The sequence below is a fragment of the Spermophilus citellus genome (genome assembly GCF_964194105.1).
Source record: "Spermophilus citellus genome assembly, chromosome: 9".
In the NCBI taxonomy this organism is placed as follows: domain Eukaryota; kingdom Metazoa; phylum Chordata; class Mammalia; order Rodentia; family Sciuridae; genus Spermophilus; species Spermophilus citellus.
This window is the reverse complement of record NC_138191.1, coordinates 115,965,513-115,991,303: the sequence shown is the minus strand read 5'-3', so window position 1 is coordinate 115,991,303 and position 25,791 is coordinate 115,965,513. Positions and strand designations below refer to the sequence as shown.

At 38.2% G+C, this 25,791-nt stretch overlaps 2 protein-coding genes across 21 annotated transcripts in view; one reads left to right on the top strand and one right to left on the bottom strand.

Moving 5' to 3' along the window:
- Window positions 1-25,791, top strand: part of ZBTB8A (zinc finger and BTB domain containing 8A) — a 66,062-nt gene that overhangs the window by 34,332 nt on the left and 5,939 nt on the right. For 13 of the 20 annotated variants that reach the window (XM_081305119.1, XM_081305124.1, XM_081305123.1 and 10 more), the window contains 3 exons: window positions 2,173-2,996; window positions 6,354-6,523; window positions 12,681-14,570. In XM_081305119.1, coding sequence (XP_081161245.1) covers window positions 2,174-2,996; window positions 6,354-6,523; window positions 12,681-13,013 — 1,326 coding nt within the window. In that variant the 5' untranslated portion in view covers window position 2,173 and the 3' untranslated portion in view covers window positions 13,014-14,570. Of the gene's footprint in view, window positions 1-1,381; window positions 1,452-2,172; window positions 2,997-6,353; window positions 6,524-12,680; window positions 14,571-15,757; window positions 16,017-17,240; window positions 17,537-25,791 lie in introns of those variants that run through there. The other 7 variants (XM_081305111.1, XM_081305112.1, XM_081305118.1 and 4 more) reach the window with 4 other exon arrangements.
- Window positions 14,631-25,791, bottom strand: part of ZBTB8OS (zinc finger and BTB domain containing 8 opposite strand) — a 40,665-nt gene continuing 29,504 nt past the window's right edge. The window contains exon 8 of the mRNA XM_081305129.1: window positions 14,631-15,912. Coding sequence (XP_081161255.1) covers window positions 15,811-15,912 — 102 coding nt within the window. The 3' untranslated portion in view covers window positions 14,631-15,810. The remainder of the gene's footprint in view (window positions 15,913-25,791) is intronic.

Here is a 25,791-nt window from a genome sequence, read left to right as displayed (position 1 = left end):
AATGAATTTTGTATATAGGAGCAGAGAAATGGGGTAGTAGGCAGAGGTAGATGTGAAATCAAGGGGAGGTTTTTGTTTGCTTGCTTGCTTGTAAGAGGAAATATTAGGGCTGAGGATGTGGCTCAAGTGATAGCGCGCTTGCCTGGCATGCGTGCGGCCCGGGTTCGATCCTCAGCACCACATACCAACAAAGATGTAGTGTCCGCCAATAACTAAAAATAAATAATAAAAAATTCTCTCTCTCTCTCTCTCTCTCTCTCTCTCTCTCTCTCTCTCTCTCTCCTCTCTTTAAAAAAAATAAAGTTATACAAAAAAGAGGAAATATTAGATGTCATGTTTATACAGCATTAAAAATGATCCACTTAAAAAGGGGAAATGATTTTGAGTTCGGCTTACTCAGAACTTCCTGCCTGGCTTGAATTCTGTGAGCATAAGTCCTGAGCAATTTTCCATTTGTTTGCAAGATGCCCCAGGGCCCCACCAGCTCAGAGCTAATTTTTGTGTTAATTCTTCAGGTTGAGATTTCCCACACTAAGCAGGTAAAATAAATTTGGACTTTAGAATCAGATAAGGTACAATCTTAGATATAAATATCTTGGTTTTTTTTTTTTTTTCCACTTAAGGCCCTACAAAGACAAACTTTGTTGTTCTTTTCCCCAGACTATGGACAAAACTTTTCACTAAGTCCCTTTTCACAAAGGTTGCACTCCTGGGAGGGTTCTAACTTCCTACCTCATACATTGGGTTTGTTACTGATAAAACCAACTGAGCCAGGTAAGCTAGTACACACCTGAAATCCCAGCCACTTGGGAGGCAGAGGCAGGAGGGTTACAAGATCAAGCCTAGTCTCAGCATCTTAGTGACTCAAATATATAAAAAAGGGGGGCAGGGACTGTGGCTCAGCAGCAAAGTGCTTGCTTAGCACGTGTGAGGCCCTGGGTTCGATCCTCAGCCCCACATAAAAATAAAATAAAGATATTGTGTCCAGCTACAACTAAAAAATAAATAAATTTTTAAAAAAATATAAAAAAGGTGCCGGGGGTGTCTCAGTGGTAGAGCTTCCCTGAGTTAAATCCCTAGCACCACAAACCAAAACAAAAAAACCAGCTGAGCTCATGGTCCTTCCTGGCCCTCACTCCTATGCTTATTGCTCTGGCTCCGCTCCCTCTTTGCTGGCATCTGGGGATTTCTTATTCTTTCCTGCAAGCTCGACCATAACACATTTAACAAATTTGGGTTATATTTTAGTCAGCGTCTTCAGGGATTTGTGCCAGAGAAACATCTGCACTTTCTCCACCACCATTTGTTGGAACTGGAATCTTTCCCTTCGCTCTTCAGCTAGCTGATTCCTGGTCACTTTTTTTTTTTTTTTTTTTTTTAGTTGTAGATGGACACATTATCTTTATTTTATGTGGTGCTGAGGATCGAACCCAGGGCCTCACACATGCTAGGTAAGCGCTCTACTGCTGAGCCACAACCCCAGCCCCTCTGGTCACATTTGAGATCCCAGCTTAAGTGTCACTTCTCAGGGAGGTATTTCCTAACCTTTTCCATCCAGTCTAAACTAGTGTAACCTTTATATAACTTATAGCACCCTTCCTTAAGCACTTGACTTTCCATTGAACTTCCTCTGACTACTTCATGCCTGATTCTTCTTCTAGACTGAAAACTATGTGAGGGTAGGATTCAAATGTGTTTAGTTTAGCATATAGATAGAAGACCTAGTGAAGTTTGCTGATGAAACAAAAATTTTATTTTTTTTAAGATGATTTTTTTTTTTTTTTGATGCTGGAGATTTAACCCAGGGGTGCTTTACCACTGAACTACACCCCCAGCCTTTTGGCTTTTTATTTTGAGATAGGGTCTCACTGAGTCACTGAGGGCCTCACTAAGTTGCTGAGGCTAATTCTCCTGCATTAGCCTCCCAAGCCACTGGGATAATAGGTGTGTGATACTGCACCCAGTGAAACAAAATTTCTAAAAATCTAATAACGTAGTATAGTATTAAGTAGTATGTCAAAGCTTATTATTTTCTATGTCTTGGGACTATATTCTTCAAGAAGAAAAGTGGTTTTGTTGGAAAAAGAGACTTCTGGTCCTGATTTCAGTGCACTCATGCTAGAAGGGGTTGCTGTCCCACTCTTGGTAACCTCCTGTGTCTTCTCCCTGCAGGATGGAGATTTCCACCCATCAGTCTCATCTCCTGCAACAACTAAATGAGCAGCGCAGGCAAGATGTGTTCTGTGATTGCAGTATTCTAATTGAAGGGAAGGTCTTCAAAGCTCATCGAAATGTATTATTTGCTAGTAGTGGCTACTTCAAAATGCTTCTTTCTCAGAATTCCAAGGAGACAAGTCAGCCAACCACAGCTACATTTCAGGCTTTCTCTCCGGACACTTTCACAGTTATCCTGGACTTTGTCTATTCAGGCAAACTCTCTCTTACTGGGCAGAATGTCATAGAAGTGATGTCCGCTGCAAGCTTCCTTCAGATGACTGATGTCATTAGTGTATGTAAGACTTTTATCAAATCTTCCTTGGACATTAGTGAGAAGGAAAAAGATCGCTACTTCAGTCTCTCGGATAAGGATGCCAGTTCTAATGGCATAGAGCGTTCTGCTTTTTATGGTGGCAGCTGGCAAGAAGAAAGCAGTTCCCCACACTCTCACCTCAGCCCAGATCAAGGAGCAGGTATAATAAGTGGAAAGTCGTGGGGTAAGTATAGTTACCCTCCGGCCTCCCAACGGAGCACTCAGCTCCCTGGGGCCAAGCAGGAGCAGAGGAAAGATTCCATTAAAAAGACCAAGCATCTGCGACTGTCACAGCCTCCTGAAGCTGCTCAGTACAAGTCAAGCAAACGAGAAGCACGTGCGTCTGATTCTTCCAGCCATGTTTCCCAGGCTGAAGAACAAGCGCAAATTGACACAGAAATGGACTCTGCTTCTGTTGGCTATCAGTATGGTCAAGGATCTGAGGTCACGTCCCGAAGTTTTTCAGGTACTCAAAAGGAGCATGACTCCCCAACCAGGTTCCAAACTGCTATTATATATAAATCCTTTCTCAACATGCCCTAATTTTAGGTGTGTCATAGGCAGTTAAACCAAGTGATTTTTTTTAAAGTCATACTTTTATAATGAAATGGATTTTATAAAACATGAATTTAAAATGTTTAACTCAAAATAATATTGGATACATTCAATGACAGTCAGTAGAATACTGATGGTCAAAACATAATTCTCTGGGGCTGGGGTTGTGGCCGGCTCAATGGTAGGTCGCTTACCTAGCATGTGTGAGGCCCTGTGTTCAATCCTCAGCACCACATAAAACTAAATAAACAAAATAAAGGGGGCTGGGGATGTGGCTCAAGTGGTAGCGCGCTCACCGGCCCGGGTTCGATCCTCAGCACCACATACAAACAAAGATGTTGTGTCCACCGAAAACTAAAAAAAATAAATAAATATTTAAAAAAAGAAAAAAAAATAACAACAAAATAAAGGTATTGTGTCCATCTACAACTAAAAATATTAAAACAACAACAACAACAAAAATCACATAATTTTCCAAACCTATATCTGGATGTTTGGATTACTATTAAATGTTTAAAGTCTTTTCTAAATGGTTCAATCTCTAAGATATGTATTTTAATTTTACATAGTTCCTCCCCCACCCAATGTCTTCACTCAGGAGGAGTATTTATCAACATATAAGTATATAATTGTGTATGTGTGGTGCTGAGGATGGAACCCAGGGCCTTGAACTTGCTAGGCAAAGGCTCTACCACTAAGCCAGATACTTTTCTTTTTTTAAATTTGTAACACACAACTCATAAAATTTATACTGTGATTCTTCAGTGAACCAGTGTGCAACAACATAAAATATCTTTCTCACTAGGTGTGGTGGTATATGCCTGTAATCCCAGTGACTCTGGAGGCTGAGTCAGGAGGATTACAAGTTTGAGGCCAGCATTAGCAAATAAGTGAGGTTCTAAGCAACTTACTGAGACCCTGACTCAAAATAAAAAATAAAAAGGGCTAGGAATGTGGCTCTGGGTTTAATCCCCAGTACCAAAAGAAAAAAAAAAAAAAAAAAAAGACAAGACAAAGATCCCTCTCTCTCTTAATTTTGAGACAGATTATTGCTAAATTGCCCAGGGTGGCCTCACATTTTTGGTCCTTCTGCCCCAGCCTCTCAAGTCCCTGGGATTAAAGGAATGCACCACCACACCCAGCTGTGTGTGTGTTTTTTTTTAATGATAGTAATAAAATATAGAAATAGAGTATGTATACTACCCTTATTCCCATATGGCTGAAATAAAGAAGGATTAGAAATATATATCATCCAGTCTTCTTCCCCAATGAACTAGTTAACAAATTTGCTTAATTGTTTATATGTGAATTCCAAACAAAATTTTAATAAAAAGAAGTCCCTGAGGATTACAGGGTCTATTACATATATTTTAAATGTTTATTTTAGAAAAATTTGAAAGTATCTTTGAAACAAGTTTGTGTGTGGCCTGAATGTGTACACTTTTTTCCTTATCATTGTATTTCCTTAACAATATGGTATCACAACTATTTATATAACATTTATATTATATAAATATAAATAACATTAGGTATTATAAATAATGGAGATGTTTTAAAGTGTATGGGAGGATGTGCTTAGATTATATGCAAATACTACATTATTTCTATTAAGGTCTCTTGAGCACCTGTGGATTTGTATCTGGTGGTGGTAAAGGGGTGTTTCCTGGAAATAATGTCTGGGGCTAGAGGTGTAGCCCAGTAGCAGAGCACTTACCTAGCATGTGTGAGACCCTGAGTTCCATCCAAAGCACCACAAAAAAATTTTTGAGGTTTGCCTCCAGTTATAACTAATAATTTTCTTTTCTTTTTTCTTTTCTTTTTTTTTTTTTTTTGGTACTAAGGATTGAACCCATGAATGCTTTACCACTAAGCTATATCCCAGGCCTTTTTTGTTTTGATTTTTGGCTAGAGTCTTTCGAAGTTGCTGAGGCTAGCCTTGAATTTGCAATCCTCTTGCCTCACTCTTCTGGGTCACTGGGAATACAGGCATGTATCATTGTGTCTGGCCACAACTAACATTTTGTAGATAACTATATGTGTACTTTAAAACCAAATATTAATGGGGCTGGGGATGTGGCTCAAGCGGTAGCGCGCTCGACTGGCATGCGTGCGGCCCAGGTTCGATCCTCAGCACCACATACCAACAAAGATGTTGTGTCCGCCGAGAACTAAAAAATAAATATTAAAAATTCTCTCTCTCTCTCTCTCTCACTCTCTCTTTAAAAAAAAAAACAAATATTAAAGATCCTTGTAATTCTACAAGTACATGATAAGTAAAGGCAAGGTGATAAAAAACATAAATAAAACAAATTGCTTAAAAACTTGAATATTAGCTGGGTTTGGTGGCACACACCTGTGATCCCAGCAGCTCAGGAGGCTGACAGGAATTCAAAGCCAGCCTCAGCAACTTAACAAGGCCAGAAGCAACTTAGTAAGACCTTGTCTCAAAATCAAATATAAAAAGGGCTGGAAAAAAAAAAAAAAGGGCTGGAGATGTGGCTCAGTGGCTAAGCACCCCTGAGGTAATTCCCCACTACTAAAAAAACAAAAACCAACCAACCAAACAAATCTGAATATTAAATGTTTTAATTTTGCATTGTTTATAGTGTTAAAATCCAGTATTAGCAGGGCATAGTGGCACATGCCTGTAATCCCAGCAACTCAGGAGGCTGAGGTAAGAGGATTGCAACTTCAAGACCAGCCTCAGCATTTTAGGGAGACCCTAAGCAACTTAGTGAGACCCTGTCTTAGAAAAAGTAAAATATAGAAAGGGCTGGAGATGTGGGGGATGTGGCCCAGTGGTTAAGCACCTCTGAGTTCAATCCCTAGTACCAAAAAAAGAATACAGTACTACCTTTTTACATTTAAAAATGTAATGACTGGGGTTGGGGCTGTGACTCAGTGGCAGAGCACTTGCCTAGCATGTGCAGGGCACTGGGTTCAATCCCTAGCATCACATAAAAATAAACAAATAAAGGCATTCTATCCATTTACAACTACAAAAAAATTTTTTTTAAATGTAATGACTGTAGTATGTTAAATGAAGACATATGTGTAATAGTCTAAATTTACCTGGACTTTGTAAATATATCAAATACTAAAGTTATAGTTCTATATAGGAATACATTGACAATTCTGGTATTAATAGAATGTCTTCCTCCTTCCTTTTACCTTTCCACAGTTGAACTCACCAAGTCCTTTTGGATTCTTTATGTTCATAGAATTGTTATGCTCTCTCTAATGATTTAATAAAACTGTCTTGTGACAGATGACCTGCCCAGGATGCGATTCAAGTGCCCGTACTGCACACATGTGGTAAAGCGGAAAGCAGACCTCAAGCGACACCTGCGCTGTCATACAGGAGAAAGGCCGTATCCATGTCAAGCTTGTGGAAAAAGGTTTAGCAGGCTAGACCACCTAAGTAGCCATTTCCGAACAGTATGTATATGATCTTCCATCATTTTACTTCTTGAGACAATGTGCATTTATCTGCTTTAGGATAATCCAGTTTAGGGGCATATCTTTTCTTATAACTCTACCATAGGAAAAATTATTCAAAATCATGCACAAAATAATAATTTTATGTATGTGTGTGTGTGTGTGTGTATGTATGTATGTATATATATATATATATATATATATATATAGAGAGAGAGAGAGAGAGAGAGAGAGAGAGAGAGAGACTTTTAGTCTCCTTTGAGACCTCTAAGTACAGTTCTTTTAATTCACACCAAATATATTTTTATATGTTGATGTGTTCAGAGACAAAGATAATGCAAACTGTACAAGTGTTTTAAATGTCTAGGTCAGAATCACCACTTCACATATTTGGCATCTACCAGTGATTCCTGAATCCTGTCTGGTAGTATCTTGGTCTAGTTGCCGACCTCTCTCCACTACATCCCCTTTCTAGTCTCCCTTCAGCTTCTCTCCAGTCTTCTAAAGGAAGGAAGCCACTTCCAGTCAGGGATTGACTGTTAGCAGTCAAAAAATATTCAGAGAATTTGTTCTTTGATGCCCTGGGGGTTTCATAAGATAGTGACATTGAAATTGTTCTGCCCTTCATCTTGGCAACACAGTTTTCTTCTGAAATATGTGTTCTGTCACTTTTGCTTCTGTTCCATTTACAAGCGTTCTTTTTAAATTTAAAAGACAATGGGTCACTTACAGTGATTGCATCATGCATTGCTTTATAATTATTTATTCAACAAATATGTTTAGAGCACTGTATATGCCAGTTCCTTTTCTAAGTGCTAGCAATGAGAAATACAGGCAAAATCTCTGTCTTTGTTAACCTTGTGGAACTAGAGTTTTAAAAACTAAAAAGCTTTTGGTGGCTAATGCCTGTAATCCTGAGGCAGGAGGATTACAAGTTCAACACCAACCTCAGCAACTTAGCAAGTCCCTAAGCAACTCAGTGAGACCTGTCTCAAAATAAAAAATAAAAATCGACTGGGGATGTGTGGCTCAGTCATCAAGCACCGCTGGGTTCATTCTCTGTTACTTAAGAAAATAATAATAATAATAAACAATCTTTCATTACTACAAAAGCAATAAGTATGTATTATAAAAAAATAAGAAACTAGTCGGGCGTGATGTCGCATCCCTATGATCCAGCAGTGAGGCAGGATGATCGTGAGTTCAAAGCCAGCCTCAGCAAAAGTGAGGCGCTAAGCAACTCATTGAGACCCTGTCTCTAAATAAAATACAAAATAGGGATGGGATGTGGCTCAGTGGTCCAGTGCCACTGAGTTCAATCCCCATAACTCCACCCCCCCAAAAAAAAGAAAAGAAAACAACAACAACAAAAAATGTTTTATCACTCCAATGTTACTATTCTTAATATTCTTAACAGTTCTATTATATAGTCTTCCACAATTTCTTCTATGGATATAATTGTTTTTTAGCTTCGAATGAGATCATATCGTACATGCTGTTTTGTAACCTGTTTTCTTTAGTGAATAATCGTCGTTTATTTGTGTTTTGGGTTTTTTTTTTTATTTGTTTGTTTGTTTTTTTCGCTGCTGGGGATTGAACCCAGGGCCTTGTGCATGCAAGGCAAGCACTTAAAATGTCTCATAAAAAAACAAAATAGAGCTGGTTTGTCCAAGCCAGAATCCAGTCTAAGACCATGTATCATCTCTCTGCTAAATCCCTTAAATATATTTTTCTTTTATTTGTCGTAGCTGGGGATCACACCCAGGGCCTAGCGCATCCTAAGTATGTGCTTTATTACCACTGACTGTACCTTTGCTCCACCTCAAGTATATTTTTAATCTAGCACAGTTTCCCACCCACATACCCCTCCCTTACCCCAACACTGACTTATTGAAGACAGCCAGTGGTTCTTCAAAGCACCCTACCTCTGGTTTGTCTGCTTGCTTCCATATGGTGTCATTCAGTTTGTTCCATTATTCTCCTTGCATTTTCTATAAACTAGTTTTATCTAAAGTCCCAGTGGATTCAAGTTAAACACTTTCAATTAGAACACATCAAGGGCAAAGTTGTACATTTCATGTTCTGTTACATTAGGAGAGACACGTCTGGTGGACCTATCATTTGTGATTTTTTTTTTTTTAGATAGAATTTTAATATTTATTTTTTAGTTTTCGGCAGACATAACATCTTTGTTTGTATATGGTCCTGAAGATCGAACCCCGGCCACATGCATGCCAGGCAAGCATGCTACCGCTTGAGCCACATCCCCAGCCCATCATTTGTGATGTTAAGATAGATCTCTCTCTGTGGGTAATGATAATGTAATTCCACCATTGTATACATCAAGGTGCTGCCTTGTAACAAGAAAGGAATTTTTGTGAAAGAATTTTGGCATCCAAGAATGACCCCTTTCCCCATCAACTCTTCATTCAATGATATTATCAGTGATTGATAATATGTAAGAAGTTATAATTTTAGGGGGCTGGGGACACATCTCAGTTGACAGAGTGCTTGCCTTGCATGCACAAGGCCCTTGTTTCAGTCCTCACCACTACCACCAAAAAAACAAAAACAAAAACACCAGTTAATGATTTTACTTAGAGTTGTGGAATGATTTACCAATTTATAATTTCTTCTACAGTATTAGCTGGAATTCTATGAAGCAAAATTTCCCTTTATCATCTGGAGCTATTTGGTTATTTTGAAATCCAAATCCTATAGGAGAAGGAGGATAAACATTTGTTTCTTTCTCTTAAATCAATTTTCAAAGTGAAGAATTGATTTAATAGCAGCCTCAGTGACATTATATGAGCTTTCTCAGGCTTTGCTGTTTTAGATACCATAGAGTATTAGGAATTTTCATCGGTTCATTGTGCTTCTTGATACATTTCAGAGTTATATCCAGACCATTCTCTACCTTAAAGTGGCTCTTGTGACCTTTGGACACATCCCATTACATTTGAAAGTATCCTCATTCATTGGACCCAAAAGAGGCCTACACTCACCTCATATTTTCCCTACCACAGAAGTGGAATCAGCCACTTCTCGAAGGACGTTGGTTCCTTTCAGGAGGGGTGAAATTAGAGACCAGAATTTGGGTACCCCCTGTTATGGAGTTGCCATGTGTCTTTTTTTTTTTTTTTTTTTTTGGCAATGCTAGGGATGGAACCCAGGGCTTTGCACATGCTAGGCAAGCCCTCTACCACTAAACTACATCCCAACCTGTCATTTCTTTTTTTTTTTTTTTTTTGGCGGGGGTAGGGGGATACTGGGGATTGAACTCAGGGACACATCAACTACTGAGTCACATCCCCAGCCCTATTTTGTATTTTATTTAGAGACAGGGTCTCACTGAGTTGCTTAGCACCACACTATTGCTGAGATTGGCTTTGAATTCTCCATCCTCCTGTCTCAGCCTCCCCAGCTGCTGAGATTAGAGCCCTGCACCATCTCGCCTGGCCCATCATTTCTTTTTTTTTTTTATTTTTTTTTATTTTTTAGTTTTCGGCGGACACAACATCTTTGTTTGTATGTGGTGCTGAGGATCGAACCTGGGCCGCACGCATGCCAGGCGAGCGCGCTACATCCCCAGCCCCCATCATTTCTTTTTAAATTATTTCAGTGGACACATATATACATTTTAATATATACATATATATTTTAAAAAATTATGAGTTCATGTTGATATTTTCAATTTAAACATTGTAGTGTTTCACTTAATTTCTTTGACATCATAATTATATTGGAATTCATGAATCTTTGTCAATACTCTGTTAAGAAAAACACCACCACATGTGATACCCATAATATTATTCTCTCAGGAAAATAAGTATTCTTTTCAACTGTACACTTTTAATATTTGCTATTTAATGTCAACAGTTAAGCAGAAGATAATAACTGTCCTGAATGATGTTCTATACGTACTCGTAAATACTTTACCAAACTAAATTAGTTTTTTTAAATTTTATTTTATTGTTTGGTTTTCATACTTTTCTGCCTTTCTCTAAATGAGTATTTCATAAATATTAATCCATCATTATACAATTAATTCTCATAATTTTTATAGTAGAACCCATAATCTACTTCTCTTAACAGCTATTGAACAAAATTATTTATTACTAACTAAAATGATTTATAATCATTCATCAGTTACAACTTTTTAACCAAAGCATTCCACACCTATTAACCCATTCGGTTCTCACATCAACCCCATGAGTAGTGTGCCTATTAACAATAAAGAATCAGGGTGGGGCTGGGGATATAGTTCATTTGGTAGAGTGCTTGCCTTGCATGTACAAGGTGCTAAATTCAATCCCCAGCACTACAAAAAAAAAAAAAAAAAAAAAAAAAAAAAAGAATTAGGCTGGGATAATAATAGGTTGATGTGTAAAAAAAAGACCTATAGGTTGTTTGTGACCAGTGCCCATTTGGACTAGTCAGGCTTCCCATCTTCCTGGGGGTGGGGCCAGTGAGAGTGGCCATATCATACAGTTACATATTTTGACTATCACCTTGAAAGCAGAATGATAATGTTTAAAATTACTTGCTCCAAGGTTCAAGGTTAGTAATTGACAAAGATAGAAAAATGACAAAATTAGGACTAGAACACAAGCCTTCTGATTCCTAGTGTGATCCTATTTCTACCAGTTCTTTTATTAATAAAGACAGCTAATAATCCTTCTATCCAAAAATATTGATTAATTTATATTTGGGGCCAGACACAGTGGCACATGCCTGTAATCCTAGTGGCTCCAGAGGCTGAGGCAGGAGGATTGTGAGTTAAAAACCAACCTCAGCAATTTAGCAAGGCCCTAAGCAACTTAGAAAGAACCTGTCTCAAAATAAAATATAAAAAGTGCTGGGGATGTGGCTCAGTGGTTCAGTGCCCCTGGGTTAAATCCCTGGTTTAAAAAAAAAGTTAATAGGGGCTGGGGTTGTGGCTCAAGTGGAGGCATGCTCGCCTAGCATGTGTGAGGCACTGGGTTTGATTATCAGCACCACATAAAAAAATAAAAATAAGATATTGTGTCCACCTAAAACTAAAAAATAAATATTAAAAAATTATATATATATATATATATTTGTGTGTGTGTGTATATATACACACATACATATATATATTTGGGATAATATTTTTTTTTCTTTGGTTAAATAACAAAAAAAATAATAACACATAAACAAAAGGTTTTTTCCTCTCTGAATTAAAATATATCGAGTCCTGCTAGGTGCAGTGGCACATACCTATATCCCACCTACTTGGCAGGCTAAGACAGGAGAATCACAAAGTTTGAGGCCAGCCTGGGAAACTTAGCTAGAACCTGACTCAAAATAAAAAGGGAATTGAGTGTGGTGGTGTGCCCTGTAACCCTAGCAATCTGGGAGGCTGAGTGAGACAGGAGTATCTCAAGTTTGAGGCCACCTTCAGCAATTTAGCAGGACACTGTCTTAAAAAAAGGTCAGGGCCAAAGCTGATTGTTAGAACACCCCGGATTCCATTCTGTACTGCCAAAAAAAAAAGTAAAGTCTTTAAAAACAATACATGGGGGGCTAGGGTTGTGGCTCAGTGGTAGAGTATTTGCCTAGCATGCGTGAGGCCCTGAGTTCGATCCTTAGCACCATGTATCAATAAATAAAATAAAGGTCCATTGACAACTCAAGAAATATTAAAAAAAAAAAACCCAATATAATACAATACATGGCACATAGTGTTTGCAATTATTTTTATGCTAGGAAGGTGTCCCTTTTTACCTTAGATATCAAAATACTGTTGGGTTAAAGGATATATGAAATTATTCAGTATGTAACATTAAAAATAAAACCACTGGAGCTGGAGTTTTGGCTCAGTGATAGAGTGCTTGCCTAGCATACGTGAGGCTCTGGGTTCAATTCTCAGCACCACATATAAACAAATAAATAAAGGTCCATCAATAATTAATACAAACTTTTAAAAAATAATAAAACCACTATCATTTAGAGAAAATGATATTTAATATTTCTATGACATCAATTTATCCCCCAAACCTTTTCTAATGATTAGATGTTAATTTGAGTCTAATGCATGGCTTTGGACATCTCAAATTTATGAACTGATACCTAAAATATCAAACTGTCCTGCTTTTGAAAAATCATTTTTATCACTATTTAAATCTCTACACAGATTCACCAGGCATGCAAACTAATCTGCAGAAAATGCAAACGCCATGTGACTGACCTAACAGGGCAAGTGGTACAGGAAGGAACCAGGCGCTACAGACTGTGTAATGAGTGTCTTGCAGAAGTTGGCATAGACAGCCTCCCCATTGATTTGGAAGCTGAGCAACATCTTATGTCCCCATCAGATGGAGATAAACATTCCCGATGGCACTTGAGTGAAGATGAGAATAGATCCTATGTGGAGATTGTAGAGGATGGGTCTGCCGATCTGGTCATACAACAGGTTGATGATAGTGAAGAAGAAGAAGAAAAAGAAATAAAGCCCAACATTAGGTAGCTATAATATGAACCAACAGAGCTGGCATGTCTGCAATTTCCATTCACTTCCTGTGTCTCTCCTTTCCATGGTCAGAGTCTGGTTAACAAATTTATCATACTGACTTAAAAGAAATGACCTGAAATAACTTGCATGCTTTCTGAACAGGCCATTGTATCCATTCTGAACTTTGTTGCCCTAAAATATGTTGCTGCACTGGAAAGAAAGACCTAGCTTGAGTTGGCATGATGGATGAACAGTTACCCTCTTTATTACAGATACGTTCTTTCTTTTAATATTGGAAGATATACTTAGCAAATTTTCTTCAAAGAAAATATTTTAAATAAATTTATCATAGCCAAGCTTTATATAAGACAATTTTAAGGTGTTTCAAAGACAAATACACTACCAATATTAAGTTTCACAGGGAAAACGGGTAAGAGCACATTTAAGGGTCTGGCAACTCACCTTGCTGTTAATTTCAGATCTGAAGCAACCAATCACTTTCTAGTATTCTAAATGATTAGGATTAATGACTGAAGACTAATAAAAAAATGCTTGAGTTCGTTCATATTTAAAATTTTTGTCCTTAAAAAATGACTTTTATATAGTCAGTATTATTTGAAAGAAAAAACTAACATAGAGGCTGACCAAAGATTATATACAGACATCGTTTTTTCAAAATAGGAAACACACTGCCTAAAAGTAAAGGTAGTTAGTTTGTAAAAAAAGATCTGTCAATAACAGTTTTCTTCTTCTCTAAAGGAAAAAAATGAATAAAAAGTTTAAAAAATATGTTAGAAGGTTCTCTCCAGTTCTTAAGAATAATTTCTAACGTTTATCTAGTGCTATATATTACTTTAAAGTGCTCTATCACATATTTTCTCACTATTTAGTAAAGGAGATAGTACCTCTGAGGAAATTAAGGTCAGAAAATATGAGTGGTACAACTGATGATTGGACAGACTGTGGTTTTAAGTAATCCTCTTTTATCAGTCTCTCCTAATATGTCTCCTGAAATGACAGAGAATTGAAATCAAACCTTACAGGCCTGCAGTAATGATAAAAGTCAGATTTAGAATTAAAAAACACATTATGAGAATCAGGATTAGAAAATACATGGGTGGATATAGCTCAGTGGTAGAGTGCTTGCCTAGCACTTGGCCCTGGGTTCAATCCTCAGCACACACACACAAAGAATTAGAATGTATGAAAGAAGAATTTAGTCACTTTCAGCAACCTATATCTTTATGTTAAGTTATTCAAATAGTGTTAAGTAATGTCCCTAAAATACATTCTGACATTTTTGTTGGGTTATTTATATGTAAATTTAAAACAAAACTATTTGAACAAATTATTGTCTTAAATGCTTTGAGCATTTTTGCATATCTTGTTTATATTTTTCACAACAAATTTTTATCCTAGGATACAAAGCTTAAACTTCTCCCCAGTGTGAATTATGAGACATTCCAACATCACAGCAAAATTGAAGAAGCATTGTTTTTAGTTCTAAGGATAAAATATAAATATCAGAACAATGGTACTTCATAAAGTTCTTTGTGCTGGGCACAGAGGCACATGCCTGTAGTCTTAGCTACAAAGGAGGCTAAGGCAGGAGGATTGCAAATTTGAGGCCAGCCTGGGCAACTTTGGGAGGCCCTGTCTCAAAAAATTAAAAGGGCTGTGGATGTAATTCAGTGGTAAAGCACCCCTGGGCTCAGTCCCCAGTACCATACACACACACACAAAAGAGGGGTCTCTGCAAGTTACCATAGTGAAGCTTAATATAATGTAATTATGGTATATAGTGAGGCTCCATGTATTATACTGTATTTTTAAATGCCATGACATACCTCAAGATGATATTTTTGTTATTATTTCCTTATTCTTTAGTTAATGATTGTCCTTGATACCAATTTGTGTGCCATAAGACTTAATATCCTTTAAAAATTTTTTTAAAATAGATAAATAACTACTTTGTTTCATGATACTTAATTCTGAGTCTTTTCCAAGATTGCCCTGATGGCAAATTTCCAGTTGGCTCAAGACTACCTGTGTGTATTGAGTTCATTGGTTCTCCCAACATGACCATTCCTAAATCAGGATTCTTAACTACTAAGTAATATCTGAAGAGGGAGGCATTGCCTGCCATTCTCTAGTCTCACCAGAGTGATACTAACACCTTTCCAAATTGTAACCTGATTTTTAGTTGTTGGGGCCAATAGGAAAAATGACTGATTTGAGCTTTATTCATAGAAATGAAGTAGCGCTTGCATGTGTATACCCTAACGCACTTTAGTCTATGACCTAAATGTTCTTTTATGCTATTATCTTCTGCATGCAAACTTCACACACATCAGCATGAACTTCAGCAATGTCCACTGAACACAGTATTACCAGCACTTTAATTGCCTTTTTCAGAAAGAATGCTTTTTCATAACTGTTTATATCAAGCATCAAACAGTACCCACCAAACAGCTGTCAGATTCAGCAGACAAAACATCTATTCTATCATTTTAGCAGCATAAAAGAAGAACATTTAAGAATGCTTGCAAGTTGTAAATAATGACTCCAGTTATCATATCATATGTATGTAAGACTTTAGAGAAAATTATTTTCTAGAATGAAACTATCTATTAATGATTTCTGAGAAAATTGAATTCTTTAGCTTTTAAATGTGGGAAAATGCTACACAGGGATATAATTTGTATAAATAAGCTTTATTTATGCCAAGGATTTTTTTTTCTTTTTTCTTCAACATCAAGAAAATAATGGGAATTGATTAGGCCAAAGTTTGCTTTTGCAGATATGCTGTTTATTATCTTCTGGATGTCCTTCTCACTTTATTGTTCTCAAGAGTGTCCAGTTGAAGGGACGAAGTTTTACAAAAATAAACCACTACTGCAGTCATGCCTAGTGTCTGGAAGAAGAAAAACAAACCAGCATCAGTTTAAAAAAAAATTTTTAACCCAAGAAACTTCAAATGAATTGTTTCATAAAGAAGTTCAACATTGGAGGAAGAAGCTCTAAAATCAAGCTGCTGTGGCACATCTTCCCTGTGCCTCTTCCCAGGCGCCTCTGCAGAACTCAGAATTGAAAATCATGGAGCTAGACAACTTCTTGTATTCCCCTTGAGTATCAAAAGCTCATTTCATTACTACTATTATTGACTGTATTTATAAGCAGGTAACTAAGATAGGATGTCTTAGTGAGCAGATCACATCTTTAGCATTTGATGTTCCTTGTATGATCATGAGATCTTAAAACTTTAAGAACAAAAGTTTTAATATTTTTCAATATTATGTTTTTGAGTAATACAATCAAAACATAGTTATTGCTTCCTATGTGGCCAAGTTACTGCTTAGTGGATGAAAAAAACTTGGTGTTCCGGTTATATATGAGCTCAGAACTCAATTCATTAAAATTATTTTGCTAAGTCATGCTAAGATATATTGAAATTTCTACTCATATTAGTTTTTTTAAATGTATTTTCAGTCTGAAATTAGTAGTGTAGAAAATCACTAAAATCACTATGGCATAAAAAGACGTATGTAATTGAGAATGGTGATAGTAAACAGGTACAGGAGGACCAAACTCTATACATGAAAATTTTTATGTTATTTTATATTAGAGTGTATCAGTATTACTATTTATCATTTATATAGCATTTTATATCTGAAAATTATTTAATAATTTTTGTTTTTCTTTACATTTCTATGAAGTAGGACAGTTATCCCACATGAAAGGTAAAGAAATTGAGGCACAGAACAGTAAAGCAGCCTATTTAAAACAGCCAGTGAATCAATGGCAAAAAATAGGGTTAGAATGATCAGGTTTTCTGAATCCTAGAATATCAACTTACTCACAGGTGTATTATGTATCATTCTCTTTTATAAGGTGATTTTATACAAGTAACAGTCCATTGTTTTAAAGTTGTTTAGTCATTGTATGTGGATAAATCCTATACAGAATAAATGCTACATAAAGAATGTGATTTTAGGGACTGGGATTGTGGCTCAGTGGTAGAGCGCTCTCCTAGCACGGGAGGGGCCTGGGTTCCATTCTCAGCACCACATAAAAATAAAGGTATTGTGTTGTGTCCATCTACACCTAAAAAATAAATATTAAAAAAAATTGCGGCTTTAGTTATGAAAGTTTAAGTGATAAAATTCAGGTTATCAGGAATGGCAGTGTTTAGCCAGTGTTTCATACATTGTGAAGTATAATTAATATTGTATTTTGATACAGGAGTTTCTTGACTATCCATGCCAATGGAACCATGAATGGGCCAGAAAGATGAAATCAACAGATGTTCTATAAACTTTATTTTTTAACATCGGCTTTCTCCCCACAGAACTGTATTAATGCCACCAAGAAGTCAAATATTTAAGTATAATATTAATAAGTATAAGCCATACAAAGCAAGAGAAGCAAAGGGACTCTTAAAGACATAATGTTTAATTATTTTTTTTAAATAATGAGGATTGAACGCAGGGATGTTTTGCCTTTGAGCTACATCCCTAGCCCTTTCTTTTCTTTTCTTTTCTTTTCTTTTTTTTTTTTTTTTTTTTTTTTTTTTTTTTTTTTTTTTGAGAGGAGGTCTTGATAAGTTGCCCAGGCTGGCCTTGAATTTGCAATCCTCCTGCCTCAGTCTCCTGAGTAGCTAGGATTACAGGTGTTCACCACTATGCCCTGCTCATCATTTTTATTTATTTTAAATTAAAAAAAAAAATTTGGTATCAGATATTGGACCTGAAGTGCTTTACCACTGAGCTACATCCCCAGCCCTTTTTATTTTTTATTTTGAGACAGAGTCTTGCTAAATTGCTGAGGCTGGCTTTGAACTTGTGATCCTCCTGCCTCAGCCTCCCAAGCTTCTAGGATTATATGTGTGCATCCTGCTCCCAGGCCACTCATCATTTTTAAATAGGAAACTGAAGTCCAGTTGCCTCTTTACCTTTGGACTTGATTAGATCTTTTGCAAGTTTGATTCTATTGAATGGCTTAGAAAGTACATCCAAGATTTTTTTTTTTTAACTATTTATTTAATTTTTAGTTTTCGGCGGACTCAACATCTTTGTTGGTATGTGGTGCTGAGGCTCGAACCCGGGCCGCACGCATGCCAGGCGAGCGCGCTACCGCTTGAGCCACATCCCCAGCCCCCTCTTTCAAATTTCTAGATAAACATTCTACTATACAGTTGAGGTTTCTTGTTTGTTTTTGTTTTGGGTACTGGGAATTGAGCCCAGGGGCACTTTACTATTAAGCCACAGCCCTATTCCTTTTAATTTGTTGTGTTGTTGTTGTTGTTGTTTGTTTTTAATTTTGAGACAGGGTCTCCCTTAGTTGTCTGGGCTAGCTGTGAACTGGCAATCCCCCTGCCTCTCTCACATTATATAGTTTCTTTATTCCACTAGATATGCCCTTTTCCTTTTATCTTTCTAACCCCCACTCCCACTCCTAGTGCTGGGGATCCAGCTCAGGGCATTACCCATACTAGGCAAGCACTCTATCAATGAGCTATATCCTCAGCCCAGAGAAAATCTTTTAATTCCTTATTGATATTACATACTGCTACTTAATTCCTTTATTAAGGATTTACATTTTTATTCAGCCTATAAGGGGGAAAAATGGAACGATATTTGTTTCTATACCAAGGGTTCTTAACCTTGGCTACACATTAAAGTCATTTGCAAAGGTTTAAAAAATATAGATGCCGGGCTGGAAGTGTAGTTCAGTGATATGAGTTGGTTGTCTGTCGTGTTCAGGGGCCTGGCTTTGATTTCCACCACAACCAAAAAAGTAAAATACAAAGCTTAGGCAAATTAAAATTTCTAGCATGTTGGGCCTGGGCATCAGTGTTTTCTCAAAAGCACCCCAGTGTTTCTTACATGCAAAATAGGCCCTCTAGTCAAGATTTTCCTCTGTCCTCCCCATACATATGCCAGGGAGGGGCAGTAGGACCATCTGATTCTTCCTGTCCACAGGGTCTCAATCCTATCACATAAGGGAATATTTAAAAAACACAGATGAGGGCTGGGGATGTGGCTCAAGAGGTAGCGCGCTCGCCTGGCATGCGTGCGGCCCAGGTTCGATCCTCAGCACCATATACCAACAAAGATGTTGTATCCGCCGAAAACTAAAAATAAATAAATATTAAAATTATAAAAATAAAATAAAAAACACAGATGCATGGGCCTGGCACAGTGACACATGCCTGTAATCCCAAACTGAGGCAGAACAATGTCAAGTTCAAGGCTAGCCTCAGCAATTTAGGCCCTCAGTAACTAAGTAGACCCTGCCTCAAGTTAAAGAAAAAAAAGAAAAGAAAAGGTCAGGGGATGTTCTGCAGTAAAGTCCCTTGGGTTCAAGCCAAAAAATAAAATACAAAATGCAGGCTGGGAGTGTTTTTTAGTGGTACAATGCTTGCCTGGCATTCACTGGGTCCATCTCCAGTACTGCAAAAAGAAAATAATAGTAATAAAATACATATAATTTTTGTGACATTTCAAGCCACTGTGTATGTTCTCTGAGTTATTAAGAGGATCAGATAATCAACATTCTAGTAGGACATCTAAAAGTGGCCCATTTTTACTCGGGAATATATTTGCATTTTATTTAATCATGGGTGTCACACTCTGGGAATTCACTTAAAACTAATAAAAGAACTATATTATGAGTATGTGGTTGAAATACAATATCTGAAATTTGCTTTAGTTTCTTTTAAAAGAAAGGAAGCAGAACACTCTTCAAGCACCATGAAGCTCAATTGATACACATTAGCATTCCGTAAAATAATGCACTGAATCAATTTTATTCCAGTAAAGTGTAATACTAGCTGCCTGCGGTGGTGAATACCTGCAATCCCAGCGACTGGGGAGGCTGAAGCAAGAGAATCCCAAGTTCAAGTTCAGCCTCAACAATTTAGCAAAACCCTATCTCAAAAAATAAAGAGGACTGGGGGTGTTGCTCAGAGGTTAAGCACCCCTGGGCTCAATCTCCAATACAAAAAAAAAAAAAAAAAAGAAGTACTAGAAAGATAGGACAATATTAAGATATGCTTTTTAATTTAATTTTTTATTTGTTTTGTTCTGTTTTGTTTGAAACTGAAGGTTTACCACTGAGCTACATCCCCAGTTTTTTGGCTTGAGTCAGGGTCTCACCAGGTTGCCAAGGTCAGTTTGATGTCCCAGTGTCTAAGCCTTAAGTCTCTGGAATTACAGGTATGCACCACCGTGCTCTGCAAAAAGAGATGTTATTTTAGGGCTGGGATTGTGGCTCAGCTGTAGTGCGCTTGCCTAGCATGTGTGGGGCCCTGAGTTCGATTCTCAGCACCATATAAAAATAATTGAATGGAATAAAGGTATAAATAAAAATTCTAAAGATGTCTTCTTAGATTTACTATTTTAAAAAAAGCTGTGTTATTTTTAAAAGCCTATAGAAAACTTTGGAAACAAAAGCCATTTTCTTCTTCCCTTTACTTCAGTTATCACCCTTAAAAAAAGGGTTGGGGTTGTGGCTCAGCGGTAGAGCGCTTACCTAGCACGTATGTGAGGCTCTGGGTTCCATCCTCAGCACCACATTTAAACAAATAAATAATGATATTGTGCTCATCTACAACTAAAAATATTTTTTTTAAATAAAGCTTTCAAAATAACTTAAAACATGACCATAATCATTTAAGAACTACATTTGCAGGCCATACATGACAAGTGTATTCATTGAGTCTCCTACAAAAATAATAATAATAATAATTCCAATGACGAAATGGGACTTTCTTGCATAATTCAAAAATGCTGAAATAAAATACAGATACCGTGCCTTTTATTGTGTATTGATTTGACTTAAACTTTTTTCTCTGTCGGGAGGGAGGAGACCCATAACAAGCGCGGGCAGTGGAAGATACACTATGAAACTTTCGCACCAGACCGTCCAATATTTTGGGTCCATGCTAATGAAGTGAAAATCTGTCCCCGCAACCCCCAACCCGTAGCTAGGGCGAGTGACCAGCCAGCACAGCTTGATGTCTTATTTCCAGCGAATACTCCACCAGAAGAACGACAGGAACCTTTCAGTCTTGCTCTCCCCCACAACTAGTTTTCCTGGAAATTCACGCACAGTCCAGCAGGCCTGCGGCCTACCAGACACCCCTAAATCTCGGTTTGGGGTGGGGAAGAGAAATTTTTCTTGGGTTCCTCTAATAAAAAGCCCATGTTTATAAGCTACAGATTAGACTTCAGCGCCGTCTCCTTTTTAGAACTGGTGAAGTAAGGCGCCGTGTCTAACGCCTGTAATCCTGGCGACTTCGGAGTCTAAAGCGGGAGGATTGCAAAATTGAGGCCAGCCTCAGAAATTTAGCAAGACCCTGCCTCAAAATTTAAAAAAGACTGGGGATGTACTCAGTAATAAAGCGCTCCTGTGTTCCACCTCATTACCAATCAATAAAATTGAAACAATAATAAAACAGGAGAAGCGGAGGCTTGAGAAGTTAACGACTGTCCCACAAACCACGCCAACGACTTGGTCGTCAGGGACCTCGGACAAGGTGGCTGGTGCCTAGCAGCCCTCTCCTGCGGAGAGCTAGCTAGCCTCGCTTAGCTCTTCCTGCGCTTTAAAAGCTATTTGGTGATATGTTAGGTCGTGCTGTTGCGAGCTGTGTGACACTACTCGGTCACTTGCTCCCAGGAATCCCCCAGTACAGCAGAAACCCGATCCACAGCCTGCGACGCTTCCCGGCAATGGCCAATTAAGAGCAATTAAGTCTCCAGTCCAGCCAATAGGAGCCGCGAGATTCCCTGCCCAGCCGGACTCTAGGGCTTCCATCCCTTTGCTTGCGGACTTGGGCAGGGCCAGCTCTTCGACTATCTTTGAGTTTACTCAGAATGCCTGCCTTTGCTCTGTTTCTTTCTTTCCTCCCCTGCACCCACCCCCCGTCTCTCTCCCTTTCCTTTTTGGGGTCACACTCTTTTTGAGGGGGTTGAGAGAGGTAGCAGGGATTGAACTCAGGGGCACTCGACCACTGAACCACATCCCCAGTCCTATGTTTTGTATTTTATTTACTGAATTGCTTAGGGCCTCGCTTTTGTTGAGGCTAGCTTTGATCCTCCTGCCTCAGCCTCCCAACCCGCTGGGATTACAGGCATGTGCCACCACCTGCTTGTGGTTCTTTACAGGAAAGAACCACAAGCAGGGCCTGAGGTTGTAGCACAGTGATAGAGTTCTCACCTAGCATGAATGAGGTACTGAGTTTGATTCTCAGCACCACATAAATATAAAAATATTGTGTCCACCTAAAACAAAAAAAAATAAGTATTAAAAAAATAGAACCGCAAACAGAGGCTCTAGTTCCTACCTTTATATGGAACACACATGTCAATACCCACCTGTTGGAATGTGAGGCTTGTACACCTAGTTTTGGAATCCCTACCACATGTTTAGCAGAGGAATGAAATGAAGTCCTGGAGGAACTTTTATATTCCAGCTGGGTCTGTATACCATAGAAAGTACCAAATATCTCCATTGTTCATTCCACAAATAACCTAGTGTCCACTATTGGTATCAACCTCCAGGCACCCAGATCCCTGCATGGAATTCAAATAATTTGGGCAGGGACTGTGTAACATTTGTTAACTTTATGTTCATACAAAAGTGAACATAGAGGCTGGGGGTGTAGCTCAGTGGTAGAGCGCTTTCCTAGCATGTGTGAGGCCCTGGTTCGAACCTTAGCACCATATAAAGACAAATAAATAAAATAAAGGTATTGTATCCATTTACAGCTATAAAAACATAAAGAGGAAAAAAGTGAACACAGCATGCAAAGAACTCCTGATATTTAAAATTTATTTATTTATTTATATTTTTGTGGTGCTTAGGATTGAACCCAGGGCCTTGTGCATGTGAGGCAAACACTTTACCAACTGAACTATATCCCCAGCCCAATAACTGATGATTTTTTAAAAAATATATTTAATTTTTAAAATTTTTCTGGTATGCCTTGAAGAGTGGAAAATACATCTAATTAGACTAGTATAACAATGCATAGGGGGATTTGATCAGTGTAATTAAGAAAAACTCGTCAGAGAGCTGAAACAGGAAGATCACTTGAGCCCAGGAGTTTTTGTTGTGGGGTGGGGGGAAAGTAGCAAATAAAAGGGTGCTAATGCCAGATATGAGTAACATGGAACATAGACATTAAAACATAAAGTATCATCTCCCTAAGGAATATATTGGCAAGGGCTTTGGAAGAAGGAAGACCTGGGTTAAGTGTCACTGAAACAGACCACTGAAGCCGGAAGGCTCAAAGAAGGTATGTAAAATAACCTGAAGCCAGTTCCTTTATGCCTTAGGGTTCCTGGAACTCAGAATGGGAATTGTGACTACAGGCATGGACTTACAAAATTGCATGCGGCAATCTATCCAGAAGTCTAAAGTGTGGGTTACAGGGCTGGGGGCTTTTGGAAGACTGAGGCAATGCAAAGACACCGCCCCCCCCCCCCGATTTTTGCAATCAAGTCAGAAGATTTTTGACATATCTTCAGAATAACAAGTATGATTTTGTTGGAGGGATAGGAAAAGGGAAAGGGGACACTCTCAAGGGAAAAAGTGGATCCTGTCAGAGAGAGGGACAGCATGCTGACTGGTTCTAATTGGATTCTTAACCACAAATTCTTACAGATTTTATGGTTAGGAGGAATTATCCTAATCTTCCTGAGTTTCGGGGTCTAAAAGCCAACCTCAGCAACTTAGTGAGACCCTGTCTCAGGACAAAAAATAAGAAGGGCTGGGGTTATAGCTTTGGTTGAATGTCCCTGGGTTCAATACCCAGTACCCAGAAACAACCAACCAAATATGTTTGCTTTGGAAGGAGCTTAAGAGGCTATTTTTTCCAACTTCTAGGTTTCTCAGGCGAGGATACTAAATTCTCAGTCTCATAGTCTCACTGAGGCAAAGTTGGTACTGTTGATACCATTCAGGGCTTTTTTTTTTTTTTTTTTTTTAATTGGGCATTAAACTCAGGGGCTTAACCTCTAAGCCACATCCCCAGCCTTTTTTTTTTTTTTTTTTTTTTTTTATTTAGAGACAGGGTCTCACTAAGTTGAGTAGGGCTTGCTGAGTTACCAAGACTGGCTTTGAACTTGCCATCATCCAATCTCAGCCTCCAGAGCCTTTGGGATTACAAGTGTGCACCACCATGCCCGGTGTCATTCAGGGCTTTTATTGGACAGAATCAGGGAGATAAGCCCATTCTTAGTTCAAAATAACTTTCTCCCACCTTAAGGAGGGTAGATCTGCTCTCTTGGAACATTCCATTTCCAAAGCCCCAGTAGAAAGAGAATTGGTAAGAGAGAACACACAGCTACTTAGGGGATAAATACCACTATTATTACTTTCTATAAAAATCATGCTATCATTTTATATGGTACACATGTATAACATGGCAATAGCTATAATTTTAGAACAGGTGTGCAGAGCCAGAAGGTATGACTTGGATCATTTAGACTAAACAAACTATCAACTGTTACAACAAAAAAATTCCATCTTGCTATGTGCAGTAGTGCACACCTGTAATCCCAGCAGCCTGGGAGGCTGAGAAAGGAGGATCATGAGTTCAAAGTCAGCCTCAGCAAAGGCAAGGTGCTAAGCAACTCAGTGAGAGACCCCATTTCTAATAAAATACAAAATCGGGCTGGGGATGTGGCTCAGTGGTTGAGTGGCCCTGAATTCAATTCTTGCGGGGGGCGGGGGGGAATCCTGTCTTTTTCAGCAAGCTAAGCTGTTCAAAAAATATTACTTCTAGGCTTAGCTATTCAGGAAGCTGAGATGGGAACTTTATTTTAGCCAAGGAGTTTGAGACCAGTTTGGGCCACATAGTGAGACCACCATCTCAATCAGAAAAGCATATGACTGGATCAGAGATATGTATACCTGTATAGTTACAAAGAAATCACTAATACCCATATACAAGTAGTTAAGGAGGTAAGTCCAGCTTTAGCATAGCAAGGTCAGAAACTGTGGCTTGTAACTTGAGATTCTTATGATCTTGAGATTTGCTCCAGAAGTTGATCTTTAGTCTCTGCCTCGAGAGTTTTACATGGTCCTAAAATGTTCAAACCCATCGATCATGAAGTAGTCAATAACCATTTGTTATATGCCATCTGGGAGTTTTCTTTCTGTTCAGAAGGACAAAACAAGCAAACATTCAATAATTATAAAATTGAGAAAGATGGCAAATCTTTAACGCTAACTAGACAGGAATAATTTAGAGAAACACTACTGGCTGAAATGTTTAGCGAGGCTTCCCAGTAGACCTGATTTAGTTCACACATGATTTGGTTGCCCCTCACTGTGATGACCCATGGTGTTTTTCTCCAAAATATTGGAAGCTTTCATCTTTTTTTTTAAAAAAATATATTTAGTTGTAGATGAACACACACAGGATCTTTATTTATTTTTATGGGTGCTGAGGATTGAACCCAGTGCCTCATACATGTGAGGCAAGAACTTTACCACTGAGCTACAGCCCCAGCCCTAGAAGCTTTCACCTTCAAAAAAAAAAACAAAAAAAAAAAAAAACCAAAAAAAAAAACTAGTTAGGCACAGTGGCACATACCTGTAATCCCAATGACTCTGGAGGCTGAGACAGGAGGATCCTGAGTTCAGAGTCAGCCTCAGCAAAAGCGAGGCGCTAAGCAACTCAGTGAGACCCTGTCTCTAAATAAAATACAAAATAGGGCTGGGGATGTGGCCCAGTGGTTAAGTGCCCCCTGAGTTCAATGCCCAGTATCGCCCCAGCCAAATC